The sequence below is a fragment of the Ascaphus truei genome, chromosome 7 (assembly GCF_040206685.1).
Source record: "Ascaphus truei isolate aAscTru1 chromosome 7, aAscTru1.hap1, whole genome shotgun sequence".
Classification (NCBI taxonomy): domain Eukaryota; kingdom Metazoa; phylum Chordata; class Amphibia; order Anura; family Ascaphidae; genus Ascaphus; species Ascaphus truei.
In genome coordinates, this window is record NC_134489.1 from 62,868,075 (window position 1) to 62,889,794 (window position 21,720).

Below are 21,720 nucleotides of genomic sequence, written 5' to 3' on the forward strand. Positions count from 1 at the left end.
AACTTGAGTTATTACTGCTATGGTACCATTGGCTCTTGATCCAGTATCTGACACGGATTCCGTTGACGTTCACAGGTTTAGTGCATTGCATGCAGATACAGTATAATGATTTTTTTTCCACAGAAGACTTCTCAAGAACAGCCATTCTAGATTGGCACACAGTATCCTCTATAGAGAAGTCAATAAGACGGTAACTAATGATCATCAAATACCCTGGGTCATGGAAGTGGTATAGTCAAACTATAATTTACAAGACAGTAACTTCCCCCCCAGTGTCCTCCAACACTATTTTCATTTTTTATCAACACCACACATGCTAATGTCTGTCTTCATGTGAATGAATGAAAGATTTTATTCAAGTATGTATTATGCCTTATGTATTGCTGCAATCAGTATGAAGTATCCAAAAGGTCTGGATACACCATACTGCATTAAAAAAAAACTAGTTATGTTTTGTTTGAGAAACAGATGCCATTTTGGTCAAACACGGACCTTCATCAAGGAGATGACATGAGTTATCTAAATGGTAACCTACCTGTGTACACTATAAAAAAAGAGGCAACATGTGCTTACCAGTTTTTTCATCCATAAGGGTAGTTTCCCATTTGTCTGGAGGAAGGTTGGATCTACGAAATATAGACATAAGTATTACACTTTCATCAAGATTTTATTATTTGTAGAGCCTCAAGGGTCAAAGATTGGTTATCAGCAAATTATTGGGCAAAAGGAAGGGTTAAAATAGCGAGATTTTACCTTTGTATAGCAACATACATGTTGCATTATGTACTGACAAAATGTCCTGGCTATGACTGACACTAGCCCTGCAAAGGTGGTTCAATTTCCAATACCCTTATCTAAATATACACATATCTGACTGGCGCTACCAGTGCACTCGGGCATAGGAAACACATTCTATTGCTGTTTTGCACCATTTAACTTCAGAGTACAATATACAAGGGTGAAATATGTATGATACATTGGTAAACACAGAATGAAAGTAACACATCAAGTAAGAAGTAGTTATATATTTCTAAGGTGTTTGAACCAAAGAATATGAAGAATGTATCCTGCAGCAGAAGTGAGTGGAGCTTGGAGCTATGGAGAATAGGTTTGATAAGAGACGTAGAACCGGCAGACATAAAGTGTCTATCCCCCAGACCTCAAGGTATTGGCGATGGGGAAGATAAACATGTAAAAGCTTTGCAGGGGACGGTCCCTCCTGCCCCATTCAGATCTAGAATGGATTCACAACATGGAGATCCTGCTAAACAGAAATCTGAGATGGGGACGGGGACGGGGGAAGAGTCAGAGGGGGGAGGAGAAGAATCTGAGAGGGGGGAGTAGAGAGAGATTGGGGGGGGGGGGGGGAAGATACAGAGACAAAACCGTGCAACAACACACGTTGCAAACTCTGCAAACATATATGCCAAGACCACAGCCAGTCACAACCATGGAACACTCAATGATAAAGGATCATACTGCTACACATCCAGGAATGTAGTTTTTTATGATTCAATGCAACAAATGTGACCAAGGATGCTACATTGGGGTAACCAGCCTAAAACTTCAAGGCAGAATAAATATGCACAGACACTATACTCCACCACGAAGAAGGAAGACACTGCTCACCAGTGGGACATAATTTCTCACTACAAGATCATTCCATCAATGATTTAAAAATCAAAATCCTCAATGGAATGTTTAAACGCACCCAAGAACAGAACACATTTGAACTGAGAATGATAAGACTCTGACACCAAAACAAGAGGACTTAATGCGGATATGGGGTTTCTCACACACTATCACAACTGTAATTAGCCTGCCTGCCTCTCTGCCAATGTTTTTATCCACACCTCCACCCCCCCCCCCCACAGCATAACCTTTCCCCTCCATGCTGTTCCTTGTCACCGTTTTATTACCCTTCCAATGTCTTCAAACACCCCTTTCTCACCCCACCTTATCTACAGTACATCCCCCTGCTCTCCGAACCCCTGTTTTAGGCATAGATTCCTTTGTTAATCATTATTGCTGACCTGAGGAAGAGAGGAGAACTCTCGAAAGCTTGTCCTATGACAAATTGTTAGTCCAAATAAAAAAGGTATCACTGAAGAACATATATATATATCAGAGTACTGAGCCAGTTTAAATCTGTCACCATCTTGTTACAAGCCTCTGCAAAAATTGTATTTGTAAACTATTGGGCAGTGACGTGTGCCTGAACAATGTAATATACATAGTTGCATAGTAACTACACTACATAGTACATTATGTGTGATATATATATATATATATATATATATATATATATATATATATATATATATATATATATATATATATATATATAGAGGCAATAGTTTACAAATACAATTTTTGCAGAGGCTTGTAACAAGGTGGTGACAGATTTAAACTGGCTCAGTACTCTTCAAAGACTTACCATTGCCTCTAGTCAAATCTTTCCTTACAGTGTATACCCATACAGTATGTGGAGTTTTGATCACATTACAAGCCCAAACACATGAAGAACCCCAAGAAGTTTTGAAAGCACTGTACATGTGAAGAATTCTAATATTAGTCCTGTAAAAGGTATCACACGCTGCAATGAATCTGCAAGCCCAATCATCGCAGCAACAGTTAAGCACATTAAGAGGGCATGTCAAAGTATATTATAGCTGAACACGCGTACCTTCTTCAAAGCTGTTTTTCTGAGGTGTCTGCGCTGAGATTTCACCGCTCTCGCTACTTTTATCTGTTGATAGGTTGCCATTTTGACTCGTGTCCTCAAACTCTGCAATGTAGGTTTCGCTCCTAGAGCAAAATAAAATGTAAAATCTCAACACAAAAGTTATTGGATCCTTAAGTCAGCGGAGCACATCAGGGGCGCACTAGATTTTATGGGGGGGTGGGGAGTGGTAGTTAGAGGTCCTGCGCTCTCAACCCATGGCATTTAAATTAAATGCCTGGGGACGCGTGAGGCCTCTATAATACACTTCCCTTCCAGCGACGCGGCGTTCTGGTAACCCGGCGTCAAATAACGTCATGTTACCATGGCGACGTGATGTCACATGACCCCAGGTGTCATGTGACGCCGGGGCCGAGCAGGTGGGGGGAAGTGGGGCGCAAGGCAGTTTCCACTGCTTAAAACTCAGTGTCATGGTGATCGGTCAGTGTCTTTATTCACTGGGCCGCTCCTTCATACTTATAATCATTCTATACCAGATATGCATCCGGGATGTTAAACAATATACGGTTATAGCTCTCCATCCTATTTAGTGGTTCATACTTCTAAATTAGTTAAAATGTGAATCTTCGATTAGTGTGCTGGTAATTGGGGGGCTTTTTGTCTTCTGTCTGTTTCTGTTAGGAAGAGCTTTATAAAGAATCGACAACATTTCCCCAGCCAGCAGAACCATTCCTAAGCCTAATGTATTCATCATATGTGTTCTACTTATACCAGACGTCAGTACAACATGTGCAGCTGGAAGAGAAAGCAGAGGTGGAATATGATTGAAATTTTCAAATATATCAAGGGTTTCAACATCGTGTTGGAGTAAAGCATATTTCATCTATACATAATTTTACCTGTCAAAAATGCAATTTGTTCAAGTCCAATTACAGCAGTGCACTACTGTAGGGTTATTCTCCCCCTTTTGGTAGGACAGGTACAAACACATAGCTTTGTTTGGACAGATATATGGTCTGCATCCAGTACCTTCCTTAGTGTGATCACATAGCAGTTCCAAAAAATATATATATACTACCCCCGATTAGCAACACTACTTCGAGAGAGAAAAACAAAAAACAAACGAAAAAAAAATTGGGAGGGATATTTGGTGCACTATTGTAATTGGGCTAGAAGAAATTGAATTTGACAGGCATTCATTCTTTCTTTGTCGTCGTCCAAACGGCAGTGCCCTACTGTGGGGATGGACCTCAGCAATTAAAGAGTAAGTGGTAGTATTTAAGAAATTAGTGCTTAAAAGGACTTTCCAACAGAATATTTATTTGGCCGATGCTACATTAAATTTGTAGCGATTAAGAAATATACTGAAATTCCTCCAAGTGGCCACTCCACCTATTTCATCAGGGGATGCCCCAACTCTTTCTGCCCAAGATGTGACTGCCCTAGTCAAATGAGCTTCCAATTTTTTCAGTGGAATCTTGTTTGCTACGTGGCAAGTCATTGTAATGGTATCTCTTGGCCATATCGCAATTGAAGCTTTAGAAGCCTCATCTCAATGTTTTAATCCAAACAGGATAAACCGATTTTCTGTATGAATTAAGACATCTTACTATCTCGAGGTTGTGAAATTATTTTTCTTTTTCTCATTATAATGCTTAGGCCAAAAAATAGTAACACAATGTCCTGATGCATGTGATATTAAGAAAAACCATTGGACTTGAAATTTGGTGCTGCTTTAGGCTGCGTGTATAGTGCCTACGACGGGCGACGTCGCCCAAAAACAAATGCATTGCCGCCGCGCGTGCTTATAAGCGCGACGTCAACAATGCGACGTCGCGTTGCGAATTTTTGTAGCTGGCAATATTTGATTTTTCAAGGGCTGTCGCCTCATGTGACAGCTCCATAAACAATCAAATGCCAGTACACCCACGACGCCGCCGCAAAGAGAAATATAACTTTCGCTAGCGGCGACGTCACCCGTCGCGGGCACTATATGCGCAGCCTTAGGATTACTTTATCTTCATAGACGTTTAAATAAGAAGGGCTTGAGTTTCCCCCCACTTCTCGCTGAAGCGATTGCCACTAGAAACAATGTCTTCAATATTGAGGTATAATAATTGATTCTCAATGTTCCTTTTAAAAACCTCTTAAAGCGCACCAATTGCTGCTATTAGTATTTTTCAATTATCTGGACAATAAGGTCTTCTTAAATCCTACTGGAAGGAAATCTAGTATCTGTATTACTGAAGCAGTTTCAGGTCACCCTCTGAAGCTGTAGATATCAGCTATAAATGTTTTCCACATTCTTTCGTAAATCCTAGAAATATACTGTTTTCTTGACTAGAATATTGTTTGAACAACTTTTTCAGATAAGCATTGGTTAACTATGGTGGTCCATTCTATTTCTAGGCCATTAGTCTCAATATGTTCAGGTCTGGTGTGGCAACAAGAAAAGTTCCCACAGAAATGTAATAGCTTGTCTGTTTTTAAATGCCAGCCTAAGAAATCTTTGGTGACTGACCAATAGGCATCTTTTAGGTCTATGGCCACACAATTCTCTCTTGCCAGGATATTTATCGGTGACTCTTTCTTGAAGTGAATCCTCTTTAGAAGTGTTTACAAACCGTAAATCTAGGACTGGACGAAAGTCTCCTCAAGGTTTTGGAACCAGAAAAATTTGAATAAGTCCATAAGAACTATTCTGGTACTAGAGTTTTTCCTGCTTCAAAGAATCTTGATAACACTTGAAAAAAGGCCTTCCTCTGAATCTTGCTCAATGGCACCGCTGACATATACAACCTCTGTAATGGGAACTTTGTACTTTGTGGTGGATAGTGAAAAACTCAAATTCCTGATCACGTCATCTTCCTGTTCTAGTTCGAAACGACAGACATACCTCTTTCATTTCTAAAACATCTCATCCTCTTGTTTATCTACTGAAGCCTCTAAATGAATAACTAGATTGCATAGCCCTAAATTGCCTTCTATCTTGTAGAAGGAATTTACTTCTTCTTCCTGAAATTCTATTATTTGCGCCAAATCCATCGCAGAGAATTTAACTTTTTTTTTTATACAGTGAGCTACCCAAGAGCTTAACCAAAAGCACTTCTTAATGTAATCGAGAAAGTCAGCATTCTTTCTATTAAGCAAACAATATCAAAAGAGGCATCACACAGGAAATCTATAGCCATTTTAAGAACAGGAAAGATCGTTAGAATCTTCTGTCTCAGTACTTCATAGGCCAACTCCTCTTCCATACCTGCTAAGCAAGCTTTCAAAGCCCTGTAAATGCAGGCCGAGGAATAGCCAGTCTATAAGCCATTTCTAATGTTAAAAAAAGCTTTCTTGAAGGCATTCTCCCTCTTTGTGTTCACAATATCTCTGAACTCTGATCCATCTTCTAAAGAAAGGGTCATACTCTGGCAGTCTGGCTATCGGAGTCTACCTTTGAGGGTTTATTCTACCTCTGAGAATCTTCTGTCTGAAAGAGATAAGATTACTGAAAACACCAGACACTTTATAGCTGAGGTTTGCCACTCTTTCCAATTACATAGAGGACTAGCCTGAAGGAAGGCTCCCCTATGGCAGAGACCCTTAAAATATCCTTATATCGGTCCCAAAAAAGCCCAGATCTGTCATACCAAAAGGGGAGGAGTAATCCCAATAGCAGTGCACTTCCGTTTGGATGACAAAGAAAGAAATGTTATAACAAGGGGTTGTGCTATGAAGCTGGGGGTTGGGTGGTTAAGGATAACGAGAGTAAATCCTTCACGGAATGGGTTGAAGATTTGTGAAACCGCCTTCCAGCAAAGGTGGTTGAGGCCAATAAAACAGGGGTATAAAAATAATGCTTGGTACAGACACAAAGCTATACTAAAAATCTAAAATCACTTTTTTATAATTTCTTGACCGTACTATAGTATAGTATTTTGACCTATTTTTCCCTCTGCTCAGTTACAATAGCGTAAATATCAATGGTTGCGATATGGAGACTACTGAAGACTTTGGACCTTTTTAAATAATTAAGATTTAAAAAAAAAAATAGCTAGGATAAAAATAAGACTTTAAGTGTGCTTTACAGGACACTGTACTAAGCCTATGTTATAGGACAACTGCCCTTTAAGGTGTGATCTTAATCGAATCTAACACCACCACAAGTTGTTATCTTAATTTCTATGTTCGTTCTATTCCAGTACCAGATATTAACGGTGCTTTCTCCATCTGTTGCGATCTTGTGTTTCTCTAGTGGAGCCATTTCATCAAAACGATGTTGCATGCAGGCAGTCATCACTGGATCCAGAAGCCAGATAAATACGCAACTGCAGTAAAAACAAACATTTTTTTTTTGCCTGGAATGATTAATATTCTTGAGAAAGGTAAGATTTCTCCCAGAAACTCCATGTAAATGCAGTCTCAGGTTGTAACAGTTGTGCCAACTACTCCAAAAAGGGCTTACCTGTAACGACCATATGCCCCACAAGATAAGTAAACAGAAGACGAAGGCATCACGGAGATAACTTCAGTGAATTTTAATCATCATAAATTACTGGTACTTCATGGCAAATAAAACTCACTGAAGTTAAGTTGATGGTGCTTTTGTCTTCTCCTGTTTACATATCTTATGATTAATGATATTCACATGCAACAAAAATGAATGAAGATCACTTGCCAGAAATAATCAGATCATTTTATGGATTAGTGTGGTTCTACTCTTAGCTCATCAAGAAAACGGCGCAATGACCCAATAAATTTTATTGACAATTTTTTGCCTCAAAATATTACTGAATTATTTACAGTACTTGATGTTTAAAAAGCAGAAACTCTGAATGACTATGACTACCTTACATTCAAGTATTTATTTCCATATTAGGCAACACAATTGTGTTATACAACAATAGACACACACACGCACAGTCAATTTGGAGGTTACTTAAATCACAAAGAAACAAAAACCCTTGTTATTTTAAGATTTAAGATACATACAGAAAGGCAAAAAGGTGCACACCACACACCGGGGGTTAAATAACACATACATAGATATATATCTCAACCCCCTTATAACGCTGTGCTTGGGATCCAAAGAATCACATCGCGTTATAAGCGGATCGCGTTAGAAATAATGTACAATTGCATGCATTGTACAATAAAGTATTTAAGATACCAATAATCGTGTTGTGAAGTATTCATATTGTAGAAGACTGTGTGGTGCCCTATATGTAGAGTCAATAGCTTATATAAACAATAATAATCCTTTAGGACTATTTAGATTTAAAGTATTCATAAATACAAAAATTGGGAGCCACGCTTGCATCGCGTTATAAGCGGATTCGCGTTATAACAGGGTTGAGCGTGCGCTCTATAAAAATGTGTCTAAACAAATATACTAGTAAATAGTGAGTAAAGGGTGGACAATGTCACCAAAAAGTGAATATAAAACTCAATAAAAAACAAAAACATATGTATAGGAAATGTCAATTGATATTTATTAAAAATACATATAAGGACATGAGTGATAAAAAACAACTACATAACCTTAACACACAGTAACAAACACAATTGGATAAATGAAAAAAAAAAAAAAAAAAGTGAGTACATAAAACAACTAAGTAATAACACAGTGTCCTGATAATGTCATGAGATATTGGGTATTTTAATCCCTTTGGTGCTTGAGGGGTTAATGAGCTACACTTGTTTAACAAAATACCAAATGCTGGGTTTGAAACGGGTCAGGACTGTTTGTCTGCTCTGAATTTCAAAGGAACTTACTTGGGGCGGGGGTCCATCCTGGATAGCCCACTCAAGGTGTCAATTGTTTTAATCAAAGAAGAGCAGCTTCAAAGTATTCTGTAGAAGGGGTGGGCTCATGAAGGTGCCCTAAGAAAGAATTGTACTTAAGTCTGGGCCATGTTATAAAACATCAGATCTGACCAGGGGCATGCTTGTAAAGCATAGCAGACCTCATCTTCTGAACCAGTGCCTCTCTGGGAAAAATCCATAGCATGTGGTAATGTACTGTATAGGATTTTCTGTTTTACCCCATTTATTTTAAGAAGCTGCTCTGCCTTATATTGTAATTGTATGTTTATTTTGTAATACCTTTTCTGTAATTCAAGCACTGTATTTTTATATATATTAAACCATTTAATAAGTAATGCTTTGGGCTCTGAATGAACTTTGTGCACGCTGGAGAGAATAACTCGCTAAATTCAGGCACATGTTACTACAACTGATTGTGTGTTAGAGTGCATAGTGTTTCCTATAATAAACAGGGACCTGAGGCCCTGGCGGATATTTTAGTCTAAGATCTTTTATCATATCTGCATAACCTCAGGTGGTGGCAGTGGATGGTTATGATGTGCAATTGAGTGGGGGGTTAATACTAACTCGCTGGTTCCTTGCAGAGGAGAAAGGGGGGTTGCTAGAGAAGCCTTTGTGTATTGACCCTGGTTGCATAACTAAAGTCACGTGCTCACTTGTGTGCTGTTCGTGGCGGTGGTATATTGGGATGGCTTGAGGAGAGATACAACCCATTTGAGGGACCCCTGAGTGGGTACGCTTGCGAGCGTCGGTATTAACCCTTGTTCCGTATGCAGGTCACGTGCTAGCAGGGGGTCGTACGTGACGCACAGAAACACACAAAAAGTATAAATAAACAAACCGAGAGGGGGAAGACAAGATACTGACCAAGGAGAGTAAAAAAAAGCTGTGTGTGCTGTGCACGCGCATAGTAAGTGAAACTTCTTTGACTTTTGTCACAGAAATTGTGTTTGTGATGTTTTAATTAAAAATCAAAATACAATTTGACAAAACGCAAATAAATTTGGAGTTAGAATGTGCGTGCTCGGCACACATCCCCTGTATTAGCTATTTGCACTAAGCGTGAATTCCTCGTGCGTGTGACTGTGTGTGTGCGTGTGACTGTGTGTGTGCGTGTGACTGTGTGTGTGTGCGTGTGACTGTGTGTGTGTGCGTGTGACTGTGTGTGTGTGCGTGTGACTGTGTGTGTGTGCGTGTGACTGTGTGTGTGCGTGTGACTGTGTGTGTGTGCGTGTGACTGTGTGTGTGTGCGTGCGTGTGACTGTGTAGTGTGCGCGTGCGTGTGACTGTGTAGTGTGCGCGTGTGTGATGTATGCGCACCCATCCTGCACCTCGCATATGCCCCTGCACCTCGCATCACCCCCCTGCACCTCGCATCACCCCCCTGCACCTCGCATCACCCCCCTGCACCTCGCATCACCCCCCTGCACCTCGCATCACCCCCCTGCACCTCGCATCACCCCCCTGCACCTCGCATCACCCCCCTGCACCTCGCATCACCCCCCTGCACCTCGCATCAACTCCCTGCACCTCACATCACCTCCCTGCACCTTACATCATCTCCCTGCATCTCACATCACCCCCCTCCACCTCCCTGCACCTCACATCACCTCCCCCCACCTCACATCACCCCCCCTGCACCTCACATCACCCCCCCTGCACCTCACATCACCCCCCCTGCACCTCCTCACATCACCCCCCCCTTCACCTCCTCACATCACCCCCCCTTCACCTCCTCACATCACCCCCCCTTCACCTCCTCACATCACCCCCCCTTCACCTCCTCACATCACCCCCCTTCACCACCTCACCTGCACCTCCCCTAACCCCCTGCACCTGCGAGCACGGCGGCAGAGCAGTGTGGTAGGAGGAGGGATGGGCACAGGTTGTGTTGCCCCGCAGTGCCGGGGATCAGGGCAGGGAGGACGGCACATGTGAGTGTGACGGCCCCCCCCCCCCCCCGGAAGAACACCATGATGCCGGTGGGGGGGTGTGGGGGGAGGAATAGAGGGGGTAATTGGGGGGAGAGGGGTGGGGGAAGGTTGAGACGCGGCCGCACCGGGCCCGCCGAAAGCGTGGGAAGCGGCGCGCTCAAACCCCCCCCGCTTTCCACTTTACCCGAGCAGGAGCCAGGAGCGCACTGTAACGTCTGTGCACGCATGCGCGGCACATGCACCCGCCGGGGGCAGATAGCGGCTGCGCGCCACCCCCTCCCCACTCCCGTGGTGATTGGAGTCACTGGCGCCATCGCGCATGCACGGCAGTAGGCAGCGGGCAGGGAACTGTGGCCGTTATGAGCGGCGCCGCGGCTATCGCCGCCGCCGCATGTCAGCGGCTGTGTGGGGGGTGCGGTGGCCATTAGGAGCGGCGGCGCATCTGATTTGTGGAGCGGGTGTGATGTCAGTGTTGGGGTCGGGCTGAGCCAGAACACAGCCCGGCCTCAACTGCCAGCACTGACGTCACATCCGTTTCATTTCTGTCTCCACAATCCATTTTTGCCCCATCACGAATGAGGTGCCACTAAAGAAGTTTCACTTCAAAAAGCAGGACTGCTGTGATCAGCGCTGATGTTATTGTCCGGACTGCACTGATCAAACAGCTGATGGTCCACCGCTACAGCTCCCTGGCACTCCTGCTCCAGCAAATGGGAAGGCGTGCTAGACAGCCTCACGTGACCTCTACGCGTTTCACAACTACGTGCTTCGTCAGGGGTGGTCACGTGAGGCTGTCTAGCGCGCCTTCCCATTGGCTGTAGCGCCGGGGAGCTGTAGCGAAGGAACATCAGCTGTTTGATCGGTGCAGTCCGGACAATAACATCAGCGGAGGAACATTATTTATACTTTGTGTGTTTCTAACCGAGTTATTACTTAGTTGTTTAATGTACTCACTGTAGTGTTTTATTTTTTATTTATCCAATTGTGTTTGTTACTGTGTGTTAAGGTTATGTCATTGGTTTTTATCAATCACTCATTTCCTTATATGTATTTTTAATAAATATCAGTTAGCATTTCCTATACATATGTTTTTGGTGTTTATTATGGAGTTTTATATTCACTTTTTGGTGACATTGTTCACCCTTTACTCACTATTTACTAGTATATTTGTTTAAAGACGCACACATTTTTTTGTGTGTTATTTGTTATTTAACCCCCGGTGCGCTGTGTGCACCTTTTTGTTTTTCGTTACATGGTTTAAATGCCCTAGGGTGTTTTCACGCAGGAGTAATTGGAAGTACCTCCACGCATCCAGCAGTAAGGCTTATTTCTACCACCACGTTTGACAGCAGGAGCGCTGCTTCCCTGCTTCTATACATACAGAAAGGAGTAAGAAAAAGCACACTAAAAGTGGGTACTTACGACTCCAAAGATGCCAAGTAGTTGCAAGAAAAAATACGTTTATTCATCTTGAACATGAGTGCAATGAAAAGTGTGTCAATTTCGGGTGACACAACCCTTTCTGAAGTCCCTGGTACTGTCTGTTAAAGATGAATAAAATTAATTTTTCTTCTATCTACTTGGCATCTTTCTGTATGGATCTTGTGTATGACACAACCACACAATACCTAATCTGTGAGATCTCACTCAAAGCTGAAACCATCCTCTTTATATGCCCAAAAATGTAAAAAATAAAAAATAAAAAATCATCAACATAATGTAATGGTCTTCCTTAATCAGAACTACATTTGTATAAACCGTACATCACAGTTTTGTCTCTACATGGACGAGTGCTTGTCCATTAAGTGTTTTCATTATCCTTAGCCCATGTTAGAGGGCCAGAAAAGATATTGAAGTAGAAGGACGATTTGCCCGTTTAAACTCCTGATCAGTACACAGTGATATCGCACAAAAGGAGAAGTTAAAAGTCAAACCGCTCTATTATTACAGCTTACTGTACCATATTTACACACCACTTTTGAAAAAAATGGGGGGGAAAAAATAGGCATCAACTTTTTATAAAAAATTTAAAAAAAGTGTTCTTGAATCAGAGAGATCCCCTTGAACATATCCACTACTATTAGATTATTTTGGTCCTAGTGGAGACTGTGCCTTTATAAGTACAGCCTACAGAAGTGAATTCAAATATAGTAGGTTATAAACCAAGCAAATTTGAGCTGAGAATCAGATGTCAGATGTACAGACTTAAATACGGCAAGTTTTATACACTTGGCATTATGTGCCAATTTACACAAAAAGAATCTTCAAGAACAAAACAAACAAGTAATGTGCCGTTAGCTCTGTTTGAAAGAAACATGTAGAAGAAATCCTGTTAGTGTTAAAAAAAACAAAAAACACAGGAATGAACAACAAAATCTTCATAACAAACCTGTCCCCAGAGACCGTGATAAATCGCTTGCAGTCATATGTAAACTTCATGTCAGTCACTATATCTGCATCAAAAAACACAAAAAAAAATTACATTTGAGATGAACAAAAGAAACAAACAACAACGAGAGATAAAAATGCTCTAATAAAATTAATAAAGAAGTGTCTTGGGAAGAACCCAGGAACTCCAATAAACACAGCAAACTTCAATCAAAGCTTGAAATCCCCACAAAAAAAACATAAATGGTAAAAAAACAAACAAAACAAATTTGAACACAGAATCATGCAGCCAGGCCTATAATTCTCTCTTTATTGGTTAACGCTTTTCAAACTGGTAATCGAAAGGTGCCAGATTACGACAATTTCTTGACATTTTAACCCTAACCGTACCATTCTGTTCCCCATTAAGTCTAGGTACTTAAAAGTCCACATGACATTTGCAACATAGTAGGTAAAGTTGCTATTATTTCAGTCAATGTCATATTTAAGAGTTTGTAAGCAATCTACGATGTTACCATAGTAGCTTAAGTTGAAGAAAAAAAAAAAAGACGTACGTCCATCAAGTTCAACCTCTATAAATATAAAGTGAGTAACTCAAATAGCAATAATCTAGCAATTATATTGAGTAAAGCATATATAAAACATGTAAACAAAAAAAACATTAAGCATTTGCCAAACAGAGACTAATGTGATTGCAATAAGGTAGGTTCCTTCCTTTACTCTGATCATTGATCTTCCTATGTTTTAACTTGTTTAGCATATCTTTGTATATCTACAATATTCTTCCTTGGGAAAAAAAAAAACGTATCTTTAATCTTTTCATTAACATATCTACAGTATTTGCAGTCGCAGTCTGCACAAGTCGTAAATGCAACATGTTCAACGCCCTTTCTGCAAAGAAACCCTTTGTTTGTTGCCAGTTACATTTATGTCCCAGCATGATCTATATTTCAAAGTTGTCATTGTGTGCTGGATTTGTCTCTCTGCCTCTCTCCGCATCTGCCCAAACTTTTGAGAGGATTTGGGAAGGGATTGAAGGTGAGATCAACCTGTGGATTGAATAATAAAACAAACCTGAGTGCCCAAAAATGACGGCAATGCACTCCCCAGTTTGAAAATCAAAGATGGAAATAATTTTATCAGAGCAGCTTGTTGCTAAAAATGTTCCCGATGGATCCATCTGCACCTGTATTAACAGAAGTTTAAACCAAATCACTATTTTTTGACCAGTAATAATAAAGAACACATTTATTTCTCAATCGGGTACCCCAAACCTGAATTACCCCTCCTCCCCGCCCCCCCCCCCCCCACTCACACAGACCATATAATGCTTTTACTGCAGCCATGGATTCTGGGCAATGACATGCAAATAAGCAATCATTTTTGATTATCCACCCGATTAACAGAATTCAAATGCCCCTTATTTAATATGCTGTGAATACCTCTACCTGTGCTGGAAAAGATTTTAAATCGCAATAATATGAATGTAGTGGATATTTCCTTTACTACCGGGAAGATTGCGTCATAGCATAATAAATAGGGGCTAAACATCAAATCAAAGTGAAATGTGAGCAGAGAGCGTGAATGAAAGGCACAGATGAAATAAAGATTGAAATAAAATACCAGCACAACTGATACTGCTACACAATCACGATCTAGACGTAGTTTAACAAGAAACAGTATTTCTCTGGGAAATTATGGCCCATATTTACGGAGCACTAGTATGAATGAGAATCACTGCTTTTACAAAAACAACTGTCACTGCTATGCATTTAGCTCATCTTTGATCTGCTTTGGAAGTTGCTCAAGTTGGAGATCTGTTCTAAACAGGAAAAGTACAGATGTAGCAAGATTTCCTGTTCTTGGTGCCACGATTGTCACTGTGCCAGTGCGGCAGCATCGCAGCTAGAGTACTCGCAGCCCAGAGGACAGTAAGCTGCCCAGAAGAAATAACGTTGCAGGGTTCCATGCTCCTGAATGGGACCCCGGAGGGTTAAAGTCCGGATCCGTGTCCCCCTTGCTGAATATATGAGATGCAGGCTGTATTTTCCTCCACCTGGATGATGTAGGTGCCCTTTTATGTGACGCTACATCATGAGGGGAAGCTACAGTATATGGCCATATACGGTCATCTACATCAAGGGTGTTGCATCTCTTACCTTCAGCGAGGGGGACAGGGATCCAGACAGCCGAGGCAGTAACCAAACACTGCTGCGCAGCTCATCAGAAAGGGGAGTTTCGGTATTTGCTTCCTGCAGGATGGCTTATCAAGCAAAGGATTAATGCTGTGGCTCCCATTCAAAAGCATGGACCCCCGCAGCGTTAATCCTTCCGGGCCACAAGACTTACTGTCCTTGTGGCTGCAGAGGGGCTGAAAGTCTCCGCGGCCACAAGGACAGTAAGTTGGGCTACATCTGTAGATGTATAGGGACCATAACAGGTATGCCAGTTAAAAAAAAATATTCCAGTTCTGGATTTAAGTGAAACAAGGTCAGGTGGCAGGTATGGAGAGGGATCAACATGCAATCAAATAACAGCCTTTGTATTCACCTTTAACAATGCTCCTCCACCTGGAGAACTTTTAAGGGACCTTTCTTGTTTTCCAGTCAGAACATTGTACAATCTGTATATAATAAAATATGAGTAAGTATTCTAACCATTAGACAGTAGTTACCATTTGGAGGTCAAACATTACAAGGAATAAGAGGGGCAATATAAACAAGGTGATTACCCAACACCCTTATAAATCAATGCACAAAGTGAGATTTCATTTTGGCTCGTCTGTTCTGTGCGATATGCACGTTTGGCATGTAAATGAGAAAATCTTTCAAAATTAAGTATTCACATGCTATTCAATAATGTATGGGAATATATACATATACACACAATAGATATATATGGTGATAGATGGGAATATATATTTATCTACCTACACAAACACACACAAATAGAGATAGAGATATATAATATTCTACATGAGGGAATAGAGGTGCAGTCTCCCATGTACTGCACACCAAATGTCAGTAATATGTTTTTAATAGTTTAAAGCTACTTTGGTGACCGATTTGAATAAATCATTAACATTCATTTTTAGTTAAACACTAGGAGCTGTAATAGTTTAATTTAACCCAACAATAGCTTGATTATTTTTTTTTGTTACCTCCAAGCATGTTGTTTTAAATCCTGTTGACATTTTAATGTGATTAATACATTTAAAAAAATAAAAAAAAAACAACACTTTTTTTTAACCGTGCATCTTACTCAATGTCCCAGCCCTGAATGTTGCAAATCATTTCATGGCAAACTGCTATTTTCTCACGTGATGTACATGGATAGGCGGTGTGTTGATGCAATTAACAATGTTTTCATCGCCTTATCATATATACATACATATACATACATATATATATATATATATATATACAGTGGTCGACAAATCACCAAAAAATCTACTCGCCACCTAGTACCACACATGTGCTGCTTGGGCCAATAGGAGCTCGCCACAATGTTAAATCCACTCGCCCGGGGCGTGCAAATGTATAGGTTTGTCGAACACTGTATATGTATCTGTATATGTATCTGTATATGTATATATATGTATATATATATCTCTGCCAAGTACAAATTCCGCATTTATTGAATAGGCCTCAACTAGTGATCAAGGCTCACCTGATATTTTTATCTTGGCAGGCAACAGCTACAGTTCTCCGAGTCATATCCACATCCATGTCATACAACGACGTTTTCTCTACAACGTGATGCATTCTTGTGAAATGTACTCTATCTGGAAACTAAATTTAAAAAAAAAAAATTTTTTTATAAAGACTGTTACAGTTTGTTTTCTATTCCCTGCTTACACAAATTTGCTTTGAATCTGTTCATCAGAAATGTGAGCTTCCAAATTGTAACAAGAAATCCTTTTGGAGTCACAAAACAAATAAACGTGGGGCCTCATGGATTTGTTTTCTTTGAACACCTCCTTTCCTCTGCTTTCTAACTTTGCAAAATCTTTAGAAAATCTTTATCATGGATACCACAAAAATTGTGCCATGGGTAGAGAAAATACAAAATCCATTTATCCGCTTAACTCCTAGAGTGCCCTTGTAACGTTCACGGACCATCATCAGGGCCGTCCCAATAGGGTCCCTAATGACCATCCCTGAACGTCATGTGATTTTGCCAATTGTCTACAGAGTTCACGTTTATCAATCCACTTTAGTGGTGAATATGCTCGGCATGAAAGTGAAGGGTGCTTCAACTCTGTTCCTGCCACTGGGGGCCTGACCGCAGCCACGTGATTGCGATCCAGGAACACCTGGTTTTATTTGTAGTATTCTGCGAAGGTGAGGGACTGTGTTCATCTCTGCTAGTGTCTGAAAGGTATTCAAAGAGATGGTAGCTGTGAGGAATGTGTGTACTTTTTGGGAAGAGTGAGTGTTTATATAAAAAATAAAATAAATACATATTTTTTTAAAAATGATTGATGATGTAAAACCTGCATTCAATATAAGAGCTACATATCACTCAATAGAAATTGTAGCATACAATGTTCAATAGTAATTTAGGAAGCACTGCTGATCTGTTACCCTTGTATAGCTTTGACACTAGAATGATAGTGAACAAAAGAACAGAAAATAACTTTGGTTGATTTTAATGACTTCTCTGCTCCTTTATGACCTGTTCATCTGGCCACAGAACAAAATCATGGATTCTGGGCAGTGTAAGCAATCCAATAATAGAAGGCTTAATCTGAACACAACAAAAATAGAGACGTGAATCTCACAGGATCAGGTTTTTTCTGTTTCACGCTAAAAATAGCGCTTTATGAAAGTGTCTGCTAGTTAGAGTTGTTACAGTTTAAATACATTCCCACAACCAGAAACAAAGTAACATGCTAAAGCGCCATGTCTATGGTAAATTTGGGGTAATGCTCAATGCCTAGTCTGTAGCGACCCCTTGTGGTAGAAAAAAATATATTCACATATCAATACATTTAAAAACAAATAGAAGGAACCATAAATCACTCAGGAGTGATGTATAGATCAAAATGTAATGAAAACAGAAAAATAATGGAACAAAAAGGACATTTTCTTCATAATACGCATAATTGTTTCTGTATCCCGATTCTTATGATCTAAAACTCAAAGTAACTGATTTATACTATCAAAACACCAACAGAGCATAAGAAAATAGATATACGGCAACTAGATTGAATTACATCTACACATATATATGCATGTAATCACATATCCTGAAATATAGGTTGAACTTAACTAAACATGTCATTAGAATATATGTAGTCTAAAGAACTTCTAATATTTATATATGAATATTCCAGTGAATGCAATAGTTAATTGCATAACAAATGATCATTCTTAAAAACACAAGATAAATGTTCTTTCATATAATAAATACAAGGAACATTTATGACCTCATTACTGGTGAACCTATAAGAAACGCAACAAAAAGTTTAAACTAAATGACAGCAAAAATGACATAACAGCTCTAAGTTATAATTACACTGAATTAACTCTTACACAATCATATAGATAGAGGTCTAGATAGTGCAAGAAATAACAAGCGAGATCTGTGTAAATGTATAATCCAACCTGAAAAAATGTATAAACAATGTATCATTGAACTTTATATCGAGTGTCAAAAAAAAATGACTATAATAACCATAAATGTTATAAATGGTTGGAAATACACGTATACATGATATCTATATAAATAGTGGGAGCAGATGGCTTTGTTCGACTAATATATGTAATCATGTCAAAAAATGTTTTAACTCCCAGTCTGTGTTCATACCACCTGGGGCAAGAGCCAAGAGTATAAATCCAGTACATTTCACGGCGATTCAATGTAGCTTCTCTATTACCTCCTCTGATGGGCATAGGGATATGTTCAAGTGCACTGAATATAAACCACTTAAAGAACCATGCTGACAAGCCGCAAAATCTCTGATCACTATTTCTTATGGATCTAAGATGTTCTCTTATCCTAATTTTTAAAGGTCAAATCGTTCTACCAATATACCTGCTCCCACAAGTGCAGTTGAGCACATAAATTACATAATTAGTATTACAATCATGAAAGACTTTAGTTTATATTTTATCTTGGTATGATAGCATTTAACTGATTAAATCGAATGAGCATATTTACAAACTGTGCAAAAACCACATTTGTGGAAGCCATTTGACACTGTGATCTTTTTAGTGTCAGTTTTAAGTAAACTTGGGGAGGGACAAATAATGACCAATGGTTTTTGCCTTCCGGAAAACAAACCTGGGGTTATTCTTTGTAAACTTAAGATCTTTATCCAATCTTAGAACACCCCAGTGTTTATCCACAATACTGCGGATTTGGTTAGCTTGTTTGCTAAAATTGGTAATAAGTAGAAGAGCCACATCCGAATGATATGCAACGGCCCTTTTATTGCTGAAATTGCTTGATACATAATAGATCTGATCTGTCAGTATGTAGAGCTTTTTCGAAGGCTTGTTGAATCACCTGGCCAACATATCCCCTAGCTTTAAATCTACGGGTGAGCTCCTCGGATTGACTGAGAAATGGTTAATTATCTGAGCATATTCTTTTTAGTCTTAAAAGTTGGCCTTTGGGTATACTCCTCAAAAGAGATTTGGGGTGTCCACTATTGGCCATGAGGAAGGAGTTGCGGGCGTTAGATTTGCAAAAAAGGTCAGTTTGAATACAACAATTCATATCGATATAAAGATCTAAATAACTAATGTTTGTGGAACGAATATGTGAAATGTAAATTGTAATAATTGGTATTAAGGTAAGTGAAAAATTATAATAGTGATTGGGTATCTCCCTGCCAAATGATTAACAGATCATCAATATAATGCCGATAAAAGATAATGTGTAGATATGGATTGGTGTCACCAAAAACAGATTCCCAGTAACTCATAAAAATATTTGCATAAGAGGGTGCAAATGAAGTACCCATAACCATCCCCCTTGTCTGTAAATAACACTGTTCGTCAAACAGAAAATAATTGTGTTGTAATAATAATATAGAATCTAATAGAAATGTGCATTGTGCTGTGGATAAATCAGATGAATTGAGAATATGTGAAATAGCCTTAATACCCAGTTTGTGATCAATGATGGTACATAAGGAGGCGACATCTAACGTAACCCAAGTGTACGTGCTGGACCATGTGACACATTGGATAGCAGTGAGCAAATCTAAGGAGTCTCTAAGAAATGAAGGAAGTGATTGAACAAGTGGCTGTAAATAATAATCAACATACCTAGATAGACTATCTCCCAAAGACCCAATGCTTGATATAACTGGACTGCCAGGAGGGCAGACTAGAGACTTATGGATCTTTGAGAGATGGTGAAAAATAGGCATGACAGGGTGCATTGGTGAGAGAAAAGAGGCCTCTCGATGGTTAAGTACCCGCAACTCCCTCCCCATGTCCATCAAACCCAGGAGCTCCGCAAGATAAGTATTAGTAGGATTGGTTTTGAGTGTACAATATGAATTATGTTCAGTCAACAGTCAAATGACTTCTTTTTTGTAATCATCAGTAAGCATGACAACAATAGCGCCACCTTTATCTGCGCTCTTGATAGCAAGATTATTATTTTTTCTTAATTCGTACAATTTTAGCTTTTCTTCTTTAGAAATATTATTGTGTGCAACAGATGAGATGGTATACCTTGCCAATAGATGGAGATCATGTTCAACCAATTTCTCGAATGTCTCTAAATGAGGACCATTATTATAAACAGGGGGAAAAAAAAGGATTTATTCTTAAATGGAGAATGTTTGATATAAGTAAGAAAGGAAAAAAGGATCCATTGCATCCACTGGATCACCCTCTAGTTGTTCAGGAATAAGATCACTAAGATCTTGTAAAACGTCTTGATCATAGAAGGAAAGTGGGTACTCACTGACATGGCCAACCGGAGGAGTTGGACCAAAATGGGCCCAAGTCCTCAGGTGGAGGAGTCAAGGAAACCCACATCTTGAGTAGAGAAAAACTTTTTAAGTGACAACTTCCTGACAAATCTCTGGAGATCTAGGACAGTGGAGAATAATTCAAAATTATCCTGGGGTGTAAAATGTAACCCTTTGTTATGTAAAATCAAATCATCAACGGTTAACTCAACACTTGAAAGCCCTAGATTTTTTTTAAACTGCTGTGCTCCGTTTTTTCCTGGTTCTGGATCTCCTTTTGTTAACCTGAACGCACGCAAAGTTTGTTTTGATAACACTATTCGTGTATCATCGGTTTACCTCATTTTTGGAGCCGTCGCTTTACTGTGTTTCATATTTCTTCCATTTCTTAGCAATTCAGTCCAGGCTAATATTAATTATTTGATGTCCCTTCACCAATTTATACAGTATACGGTAGATCTGTAAAATGCTAATCTCGCCTTCCTATGATATTTTCTTGGCCTTGAATGAATCTCCAACTAGTTCTCGGTTTGTGTTTGGCACTAGTAGTATTTTAGGAAACAGCACTTCGGTCCTGAATTGCAATTTGAGAGATAAATCCCTAATTATATTTATTAAGATCTCCATTTTTTTCTCTCCGTACACAAAGCCAGAAAACCTAGTAAACAAGTAGTTGGTAGCAGAATACTCACTCTACCTGCCTAATAATTCAACCTTACATAACCACATTGTTCCAAGATCAGATTGGATCTAAGCACTTAATATAGCTGCTGGAATAATGCCGTTTGCTCTGGTGATGCCCATTCTTGCAGTGCCTTACACAACATTTCTCACAATCTGACAAATCTAGTGGAATCAACCAGATCAAAAATGTCCAGTCTGACAATGCAGAACTTTCTGGCGGCTGAAAAAAATCTGCCAAAACATTCTTCTTTCCTTTAATGTGAACTGCTGATAGATGG

The 21,720-nt window shown here is 39.7% G+C and overlaps 1 protein-coding gene across 3 annotated transcripts in view; it reads right to left on the reverse strand.

The window, feature by feature from the left end:
• Positions 1-21,720, reverse strand: part of WDR62 (WD repeat domain 62) — a 74,348-nt gene that overhangs the window by 21,660 nt on the left and 30,968 nt on the right. For all 3 annotated transcript variants that reach the window (XR_012802664.1, XM_075608726.1, XM_075608725.1), the window contains 7 exons: positions 16,492-16,613; positions 15,373-15,445; positions 13,897-14,008; positions 12,824-12,887; positions 6,880-7,002; positions 2,687-2,808; positions 574-626 (listed from right to left, as the gene is read on the reverse strand). Coding sequence is in view for 2 of the 3 variants with exons in the window: in XM_075608726.1 (XP_075464841.1) it covers positions 574-626; positions 2,687-2,808; positions 6,880-7,002; positions 12,824-12,887; positions 13,897-14,008; positions 15,373-15,445; positions 16,492-16,613 (669 nt within the window). In the remaining variant the exon portion in view is untranslated. The remainder of the gene's footprint in view (positions 1-573; positions 627-2,686; positions 2,809-6,879; positions 7,003-12,823; positions 12,888-13,896; positions 14,009-15,372; positions 15,446-16,491; positions 16,614-21,720) is intronic.